General features: G+C 42.1%; 1 protein-coding gene across 3 annotated transcripts in view; it reads right to left on the bottom strand.

Annotated features, from left to right (window-relative positions):
- Positions 1–5,288: 5,288 nt before the first annotated feature.
- The window catches only part of LOC144768581 (sulfotransferase 1 family member D1-like), a 410,920-nt gene continuing 405,486 nt past the window's right edge, over positions 5,289–10,722 (bottom strand). For 2 of the 3 annotated variants that reach the window (XM_078652370.1, XM_078652371.1), the window contains exon 8: positions 5,725–5,978. In XM_078652370.1, coding sequence (XP_078508496.1) covers positions 5,866–5,978 — 113 coding nt within the window. In that variant the 3' untranslated portion in view covers positions 5,725–5,865. Of the gene's footprint in view, positions 5,979–10,722 lie in introns of all 3 variants that reach the window. The other variant, XM_078652369.1, reaches the window with a different exon arrangement.

Below are 10,722 nucleotides of genomic sequence, written 5' to 3'. Positions count from 1 at the left end.
GAACATGAATTACGGTGTACGTAGAGTGATTTTGCTAATAAGAATGAATTTACTCCCTTTGAGAATTGTAACAGGATCCTGGGAGGGCATTCCCAAACATGAAAGACAATGTCACTTATGTGCTAGTGGTATACAAGACCTAAATCATGTTTTCATTGTGTGCCCAGCACTCTACTCAATACGACGCAAATACTTAAGGCATGGGTTTTTACAGTATAACAGCTTCACAGCAGAACAGGCCCGAAATTTTCTTCTGTTCCCTCCATCCAAATTGATATGTTTTAAAAAATTTCGTTTTTTTAAAGAATTTTTAAATGTCTTTTAAAAATAATGGGTTAAGTTGTCCCTTCGGCGTTAATAGTATTATGAGAACCTACATGTATAGCAGCAAAATAATTGTAAAGACTACTCTTTACCCGCGTATCACATGATAGTTGCCTTAAGTAGTTAATATTTCCCTGTTTGTCAATCTATACTGTTGTTAGGGGTGGTTGGAAAACATCCTTTAAAAATTGTACAGAGCATCGGCACTTTCTTCCTCTTTCTTGATAATCGATTGCCCATGTGCAGCTTTTGAGTTCCATCGCTGCTTGGTATATATGGAGAATATCTCATGCACTAGCACTTTCTCAAGCACTTTATAAAAACCATCCGCTGCAGTTTTTACTCTTTCATAAAATTGTATTGAGTACTAGCAATTTTGTATGACTTGCTATTTACCTCGTGCATCACTTTAGGTACACTGCTGCTATTCAGTTATTGTTAATAGATGTCCTGGAAGATGGTATTTAATGCATTATGCACTTTACTGATTGCATTAGCACTTTTATTAAGCACTTTATAAAAATCATTTGCTGCTAATACTATTCCATGATCTCCCTATATGATGGTTTTTTAATTGTTTTGGTTTTATTGATATGTGTATATTGGATGATAATCGTATATTATTCCGACTGTGTGCCTTCGAAACCTCAGTTAATGTGTTAACCCAGGGTGATAGCCAATACGGTGTTCTTACTGGAAATTGATGATTATTGTCCGTAAGTGTACCACACTTGAATTATGCCGAATATTGAAGTGACAAGATAACCAAGAAAAGAGATTTCCTATTTTTAAATGGATGTTTTTACAATATTGATGTTGTAATTCTTTATTGTTTGCACAATGACTTGTATGAAATGTTTTTTTTTTGTTTTTGTGTGGAATTCCTCGGAATTGCAAATCATAATAAAATAAACTGATAAACTGAAAACTAAACTGTGCCATCCCCGCAAAAGAGGACTGTATAATTGTGTGCATTCACACAATTTGCCTGCTCAACACTCACCTCACACTTGGGGTACGTTTTTGGTCAATTCCTAAATCGCAGTACCATGTCATGCCTCCAACCCCCAGTATTTGAATGCTAACCACCTGTGGTATTATCTCACATGTGCAGCTCCCGGCTGGGGCCATTGTGAGTACCTTTTCCTTACTCTTCCAGGGTGCCTCACCCTCCACACCACTGGGCTACAAATCGTAGTTCTCGCAATACAATGACAATTGCCGCATTGAGCCACAAACTGATATTATCCCTCATCTTCCCATAGGTGTCCCTAGAATCATTGGTCCTGAAGAGACCCTACACAGCACACAGGGTCGAAACGCCGATGACAATTTGCATAAACAAACCATTGTATACTAGCACTGATCACTGTATCAAGCGATGTTCACTGTATATATATATATATATATATATATATCTGTTAATGGTCGTTTATTTGTAGCATTGGGAACCTTGTATATATGTCACATTTATGTCACTAATTTTCTAGGTTCAGTTTTTTCACTGGGACGCCACCCACTCAGAACTATATGTTCAAATGTATTCCTATGTATGATCATTTTGTTTCAATGACCATATAAATGATTGTGATTTAAATACAAACCTGAGGTGTATTCGCTTCCTTCTCTTTCCAGTATCACTAAATCCCATTGCATTGCCAGTGTGCCCATATAAATTGATATTACTTCATTAAGTGTCCACATGAACCGTTGTTTTTTGATAATAAGTTTATACCCTGGTTCGGTGTGAGTAGGGTTCACTTGTTCTTGTCTTACCTCCCAAGTTAATGGCTCCATAACTGCAGTATGTATATTTAGGAGCTTTTCCACTTCTTTAGGGGAACAATTTTCTGACAATACTGACCATTTAATGGCAATGTTTCTTGGCTCTATTATTAATATACTTCCCGACTCAGGGTTTAACATTTTCCTGACATCCAAAAACTACTTTTCCAGTACTGAAAGCTTATTTGACCTGTTCAATTCTCTCTGCTAGATGGTACACTCCTCTGCTAGTCCACATAGATTGTCGCATCTCGCTGCAAGTACTCAGTTTAACTCTGCCCCAAAAACTTCAACGGTACTCTTTGTGAATGCTAATCATACTTCTGTTGATATAAGAGCTCATCCAACCCATTCTACGTCCTTTCCGCTGGCATCCAAACTTTCAAGCACCTTTTTGTCAACCCTCAAGGCCTCTATACCAGTACTCAGACCACTATCCCCACCATTATATTTTAGTGCGGCCTCTTCTGACCTTCTGAGCCCCTCAGCTAAATCTCCAAAACAATCTTTTTTGGCCATTTTTAGCTGGCCCTCAGAGCCACTTGACTAGCCCTTGATCCTGTTTGCTGATCTTCACATACATACCTCCCTCAAGCACACTGTCAGCCTTCACATTGCCCTGCCAGCCTTCAAGTGTTCGCTTGCATCAACCTTCTCTTCCTACTGTCTCTCATGGCCACAGCCTTTCTACCCCTCAAGAGTCTGTTCACTCCTTTGGCACCCTCACTGACCACTGAACCTGTCTGTATCTGATTGAAGATCATATGATACTCATGTGGCTTTCATAGTTAGACTATTGTCTTCAGGATACCTATTTTGGCTGTCTGATGTTTTCTATTGGCCCTAGAAACCCACCTGGCAGCCTGTAGCCCACATATGTATATTCTCTGATGGCCTTATAGCCATTCCAACCCTTTCTTGAGCCTTACAACCTCACCATCCATCTTCAAACTCCTATGACATCCAAGTTTTTCTCAGACTAATCCACCATTGTTGACACAAGTCTTGCAAATATTTCTGCTGCATATTCACCTCCACCATCCTTTAAATTGCCCTTATAGCTTTTTAGATTGCTGATTGTATTTCAACCACAGCTTACCTCGGATATCAGTGCTAATACAGCTGGAAATGAGACCCCTTTGTTATTTAGAGTTCCTCTGGAGGCATTTCGAGACCATCTAACTGCATCTTCCCAGAGTCCCTCTTATGGTTTCCAGACTCTTCTGATCCTGAAATTCCCTTTGCTTATTGCCACAGCCCTTTGACTCTGTTTGTAAGCAAGCCATTCATCATTTTTGCTGATTTGAGCCCTCCGATTTTCTTAAACCTTAGCTGATATCCTTTAACAGCCACATTCCTTTTCACCCATCGATTTTTAGATCCCTCTCCTACGTTTCAGACCCACTGCCCCAATTCACCCTTAGACTGGTGGGTCTACATAAGACAGCATATGTTGTTGCTCAGAGTATGCTAGCTCGAGTTTTTATCCACTTTGGGGATTGCAATTTGTCAGTCCATACTTACCATCAGCACTTTAAGAGGGCTTACAAAGAGGGTGACTGTAAATGTAACACTATAAGAAGCATGACTAAAACACATTTATAAAAGGGATATCCCAATAGATATAGCCTACAATGACACAGATCTCTTCCTCTGTCCAGTTTTTTCCTTCTCCTCTTCGTCCACTTGGATCTTCTGGTCTTTGTACCCCTCGTGATCCTGTTTCAAATCCTCCTCTTCTCAGTCTCCTTAGCCCTATCTCCCCCATCTATTTTTACTGGTTTGCTGAAACTGGTGCTCCTTTATCACCTGAGTCTTCTTGCCTCTACTCGTTTCTGGCTCTTCCTTTTATTTGTCCTTCCTGATCCACCTGCCCCCCTTTGCCCTGGTCCTGTCAATCCGATCTACCCTGCCTGCTGGTGTTTGAGATCTTGTTCCACCTGCTCCTCCTTGTCCTAACCTCCTTTGTCTGCTACTAGCATTCTTCCTGGTTTGGGTCATCCTGATCACCCTAGTCCCTGTCCAGTTGACAGGCCCAGTACTACATGCACCTTTCCTAGTTCTCCTTATCGGTTCCAACTTGGGCCTGGTCATCTTGGTTCTGATCTGGGCCTCTTGGTCCTTATGACTATGGTTTTCCTGGTCCTCCTGATCCTCATAACCCCGATCCTGCTACCCCTTGTCCCCCTCCTCAGCTTAGTACTTCTGGCCCTGGTCCCCTTGATTCTTGTCTTTCCAATCCTCCTACCCTGTTCCTGGTCCCACCTATCATGACCCTTCTAGTTTACCTAATCATCCTCTCTCTCATCCCTGGTCCTAATGGTCCTTGTCCACTTGCTATTGATATTTCTAGTTCTCCTGGTCCTGCTCCATCCTGTCATGATATTTTAGGCATTGGTCCCCCAAGAACACTGTGCTGACTTATCCTCTTAGTCCTGATCCTCCTTGGATATCCTGGTCCCAGCAACCTGGCTTGATGCTTCCGTTACCGATGTCATCCTGATCCCGATCTCCCTTGTCCCGGTATGCCAGGTCCTGATCATTCTGCACCTCCTTGCCTTGATTGTCCCAGTCCCCACAGTTGTGGTTCCACTAGACCACCTTGCCCTGGTATTATTAGATCTTTCCCTTCTGGCTGTTGTTGCTGGTCCTTTCCTTCTGATCCTCTATATCCTATTTTCCTACCATTCCTCACTCTGGTTCTGCTCTGCCTTGTGTACGTCTTCCTATTCCTGGTCCTCACAATAGTTGTTTCCTTCCTGATCAGGTGCCTGCTGGGCTCCATCCTTTTGCTCCTAGTCCTCCTTGTTCAGGTGTTTGTACGCCTAGTCCTCTTGATCCTCTTCCTCTTGGGCATTCCATTCTTTCTGGAATCCCTTTTCTTGACCTTTTCTGGCCTGGGAACTATACCCATACATGCACATCCTTGACATGGGGTGGGTCTGGACTGCTAGAAAGAGGTATTTTAGTACTGGGAAAATAGGCAGGGAGTTGAGAGGAATCATGAAAAGTTACTTGAAAGGGTAGAAAGAAGTGAGTTAGGAGCAGGAAAGACTGCAGGAACAACTGATAGTATGAGTGAATGCGGAAAGGAAGGAATTTACAGCACCTTTCTTTATAAGCACTGAAAAAACAACATGATTATGTATGAAGAAATAAGAATAAACACTGATAACCACTGATTTTTACAATTTTTATTAACATTAAAAAACTCTCCAGAATTCACAATGAATTCACAAAAAACAGGAAGCCTACACATTTAATACAATGACACTCTATCAGTAAAAGGGAATGGGATTCTGGCTGGTATGACATTTGAGGACCAAAATCCTGTGGTGGGTATGATTCTGTGGGTGTCAGGAGCTATGGCAGGCATACAGCTGTGGTTGTCAAGGCGCTATTGAGAGCGAGCCAACACTTCAACATTTCCTGGGTCAGCAAAAGTAGTAGTGGAAACCCACAACAAGCCAGAAGCATGTTTATGGAAACATCCAAACATGAATACTGATTGAGAGAAGTGAAAATACTGTGTAAAGAGATGACTCTGGCCCCTGTCTATAGTAAAGAGGACGCAACTAACACACAGTGCAACAAGTGGATTGGGAAACGCCTCAGCCATGACTTCGTATTGGAAAACACTTGGCTTATGAGCAGTAAAAGAACGTACAGTGGTGGTCCATACAGGCGAAGACTCAATTAACGGCACAGTGAAGAGGAGAGTAATAACTCATATGGACGGAGCACTGAAGAACACACTCAAATATAGGTGCGGAAGAACAGGGTTGTCCCCGACATTTGCCTCTTAAACTCCTGATCAAATTTCTCATTCTGGGCAACAGTGAAAATGTTCTTCCAGTCTCCGACGATGCCTAGAGACAGAGACAAAAAACAGTGTTTCTAGAATGGCAAGAACATACACCCACAAAAGAGTAAGAACATTACTATCCACAAACTACACTTCTAAAGTTAATGACACCTTAAACGTGTAAACCAAACTTGGACACTCACAGGTACTCCAACATGCGCACTCAGAAATCAGTTGAGCCAGGTAAATAAAATACCCCAATCCCATAGGAACTAATATTAGATAAATGAAAAAAATATTTTGGCACTTAAATTATACATATGTATGTATGTGTATATATATATATATATCCTCGCTTCCCACTGTTGCCAGGTCGTGCACTCTTGCCACGGGTGCTTGTGTGCGGGTGACAACACCCCGCTATAATCCAGGCTTCCCCTTTCTCACCTTCCAAGAAAGCACAGCACTCACAGGAGGAGGGTATAAATCTTTATTACCCTCAGAGAACCAGACGCGTTTCGGCTACTGCCTTAGTCTTTGGTACAATAGCGCGCCATTTTTTTAAACTTTAAATACCCCTCACGTGCATGTCATGGAGATAGACAAGGGACAAAACCATGGTCGCCATCTTATAATGGTTTGTTTGACATTTTCAACATATCGGTTTTGCCCTGGATGGACCTTCCCATTTACCATATGCCATATATACATTATATACATTATATACGATAAATTGTATATTCACACCATCACTCCACATTAGTTGATGCTGTACATTCATTACGCCCTGGATGGGCTTTTTACGTTTGTCAAACATTTATTCACATTGCGCCCTGAATGGGCTTTTGTCCCTTCCATCTATTAACTCCTTCCCCAAAATACCATTGTTCTCATTTTAAATAATCACCCACTGTGTGCTACTCTCTCCTTCTATTTACAAAACTTCAAATATCAACAGGTACTGTAATCAATATCAAACTTTCTCACAGAGCAGGGAGCCCCCTACCCTAGATGTACTGTCATCTCTTCATGGCTATTCAACCCTCCAGGCACCTTTGTTCCAATGTCTATTATATATCGGGATTCCAGCCTCCTCAATTTCTTTAGCCTATCCCCACCTCTGGGGCTCGCCACAACATGGTCTAAACCAAAGTATGTTATCAGGTCACTGTTATTCTTGTGGTGCTGTTTGAAATGCCTAGCCACTGGGTATGTGGGATCACAATTAGTTATTGCCCTTAGATGTTCCAGGATGCGTAATTTCATGGGATTTACCGTGCTGCCAATATAACGTAGTCCGCACGGACATACCAGGCAGTATACTGCAAACGGAGTAGAGCATGTAAGGAATACTTTTATTTTGCGTTTCTGTCCCCTGACATCATAGAATAATACCTTTTTACTTTGCTTGCACGCCTTGCACCTTCCACATGGAAAAAATCCCGGCTTATGTTCTCCAAATGGTCGGTCTACTGTGCGTGCCCGGTAACTCTGCGTCAGTGTATTCCGTAGTGCCCTGGCCCTTCTGTAGGTAACCATAGGTTGTTTAGGCATATCTGCACCAATAACTGGATCAGTAGTTAAAAGTGTCCAGTTCTTCCTCAGAATTTGTCTGAGACTCCCCGCCCCCTCAGAGAAGGTGGTAATGAATCTAAACCTCCCCTCCTTTGCCAACTCTTTTGGTTTTATTTTTAACATCTCCTTACGGGGCATTGCATCTACTTTTCTTTGGGCATTTTCTAGACATATGTCATTGTATCCTCTTTTCTTAAATCTGTCTATACTTGCTTGCGCATTTCTTTTGTAATCCTCCTCTAAGGTACAGTTCCTTTTAATGCGAAGCAGTTCTCCGTATGGGATACTGTAGATTAATTTGGGCGGGTGGCTACTGCTGGAATGTAATATGGAATTTCCTGCTGTGGGTTTCCTGAATAGCTGCGTGTAAACTTTACCTTGTTCTTTTCTGATTTCTAAATCAAGGAAATTTATTTGTTTGTCACTTATTTCTGCCGTGAAGTGTAGATTATATTCATTCTGGTTCAACATGTCTATGTACTCTTCTGCTTTGCCCTTGGAACCCCGCCACACCAGTAGCAAATCATCTATGTACCGGTACCACACCAGTACATGTTGGGACCATTCTCTGTATTTCTCATGCCAAGCCACATTTTCCTCCCACCACCCCACAAATATGTTACCGAAGCTGGGAGAATAACTCGTGCCCATGGCTACTCCAACTAATTGGCGATAGTACTGATCTTCATACAAAAAGATATTATTACTCAAACTGAAATTTAGGAATTCCAATAGCATTGCATTATGATCTGCGAAACCGGCTTCTCTTGTTGACAACATTTCATTTATCGCAAGCATGCCCTCCCCATGGCCTATGCTTGTATACAAACTAGTAATGTCCATCACTACGAGCAGATCTCCTTCTCTCAGTGTGATTTGTTCCAACTTTGTCAACAGATCTTTCGTGTCTTTGATATAACTACGTAAGTTCTTCACATGATCAATTAAAAAATAATCAATGTACATAGATAAATGTTCTAACAGGCTCCCCTGTGCACTTACGATTGGTCGTCCTGGGGGTTTGGTGCTGTTCTTATGTACCTTGGGAAGGTGGTAAAAACAAGGTGTCACCGGATTCAGATTTCTTAAGAAAAGATATTCCTCTGTTGCAATTATACCCTTTGTGTGCCATTTTTGCAACATCTCATGGCATGCTGTGATACTGTTTAAATATTCTTTCCTCCCCACCTTCTGATAACATTGTTTGTCCTGCAATTGTCTCATTGCTTCCATGTTGTAGTCTTCATAGGTTTGCAGGACAATATTTCCCCCTTTATCGGACGATTTCACAATCAAGTCTTTATCATTTCTTAGGTTGTTTATGGCCTGCCACTGACCAGATGTTACATTACTACGTTTCTCCTTATGTCCTCTTTGTTCCAATTTCCTCAGTTCCTTTGAAACTGTTTCCGCAAATAAATCTATGTTGTCAGCGGGCGTCTGTGGTACAAATGTCGATGCAGGTTTAAAATTCGTTTCACCTCCTCTTTGTACTATGTCTGACTGCGATAGATTATCAAGTTGGCTTGCTCCTTCGATCCTCAATTGTTGTAAAACATCCAACGTTGGTAAGTCTTTGACTCTTATATGTGGAGCTGCTTGTTTGCTCGGAATCTCTAACATTTTTTTGGGGCGTTGTTTGTAAAATTTATGTATCTTTAGTTTCCTTGAGAATTTGTATAGGTCTATTTTTGTTTGTGTGTATTCTAATTCCTTTGAAGGGCAAAAGGAGAGACCCAGTTGTAAGACGTGCTTCTCATCATCTGTTAGGATGCGAGGACTTAGATTTATAATTGTCAAATTATCTATTTCCTTTGCATTGGTTATTGTCGCTTCCTGTTGAATCTTCCACTGCGTGTCGTCGGTGGGGAGTAGTTGCTTCCTCCTCCTCCACTCGCCCCCCCTCCGCGTGATGCGTTTCTTCTTACGTCTGGGGGTTTCCCCCTTCCTCCTTGTTGTCGTGATTGACGAATTATTTGAAACTCGTCGCAAAAAGGGAGTTTCCGTGTTCTTACTTTTGCCCTTATGTCCTGGTCTCCCCTTGCCTCTTCATTCTCTGAAACTTCGGATTCAGTGGTATCCTCCGCCTCTCCTATTTCCTTTGCCCCCGTTCCTTTATTGGATCTCGATGTCAGGGCTTTAACTTGTGCATCATATCTTTTGGCAAATGTCAAAACCCGTCCTGACTCATAGTCCCTTTCATCCCGTTCGAATTTCTCTTGCTTACGTTTCCTGATTTTATCCTCATATGATTTCAATCTTTTCATCATGTTGCTTCTTAATTCATCCAATTTCTTTTTATCTTCGCCCAGGTTTTCTATCTCTTGTTCGAGTTCCTTAATTTCATTGCGTGCTTTTTCATGGTCACTCCACGCAAATTTGATTAGTAATTTAAGGAGCCCCTCACAGAAATCCGCTGTATATTCTGCCCATTGTTCCAAGAGCTCTGGGTCCGGATTCTCGTAAGCCGGGACAGTGTAAATGCGGAGTCCTCTCGGTACTCTTTTTACCTCCACGTAGTTTTGTAATGATGTGGCTTCCCACCACTTTCTCACTTCGCGCTCGAAGAGTCTCTCCAGCTTCAAAAACAGTCCTGTTGCTGTAGATCCTTTGACTTCCGTTTGTTTTTTCTTTTTATTATTCGCTCCATTTATTTGTGGGCGTTTTTTGAAAGCATTCTCAGCCGCCTCCTGGCGGTCTGTGTCACTATACATGGCGCCACTGTTGTTATTTCAATAACTTTTCTTCGGAGTTTGGCGTTTTGCTCTCGCCTTTCCCCTTTCTCTTTTTACTCTTTCGTGAACCAATAGCGTGTAGTTTCTACTTGGTTAGGACTCCAACGACGGAACCATTCATCCCTCTTTCTTACGCTATTAATGGCGGTGCGCAGCTTTGTACATCCTCGCTTCCCACTGTTGCCAGGTCGTGCACTCTTGCCACGGGTGCTTGTGTGCGGGTGACAACACCCCGCTATAATCCAGGCTTCCCCTTTCTCACCTTCCAAGAAAGCACAGCACTCACAGGAGGAGGGTATAAATCTTTATTACCCTCCTGTGAGTGCTGTGCTTTCTTGGAAGGTGAGAAAGGGGAAGCCTGGATATATATATATATGAACACAGATCCTTTCAAACGAAAAGAAAACAGCGACCCAGGAGGAAAAGGTGGAGACACTGGTTTAATGACACAAATGCGAATGCATTTCGGCAGCCATTCTGCCTTCCTCAGCGCCCAAA

The sequence above is a fragment of the Lissotriton helveticus genome, chromosome 7, assembly GCF_964261635.1.
Source record: "Lissotriton helveticus chromosome 7, aLisHel1.1, whole genome shotgun sequence".
Lineage (NCBI taxonomy): Eukaryota > Metazoa > Chordata > Amphibia > Caudata > Salamandridae > Lissotriton > Lissotriton helveticus.
This window is presented reverse-complemented; position numbering and strand designations above follow the sequence as displayed.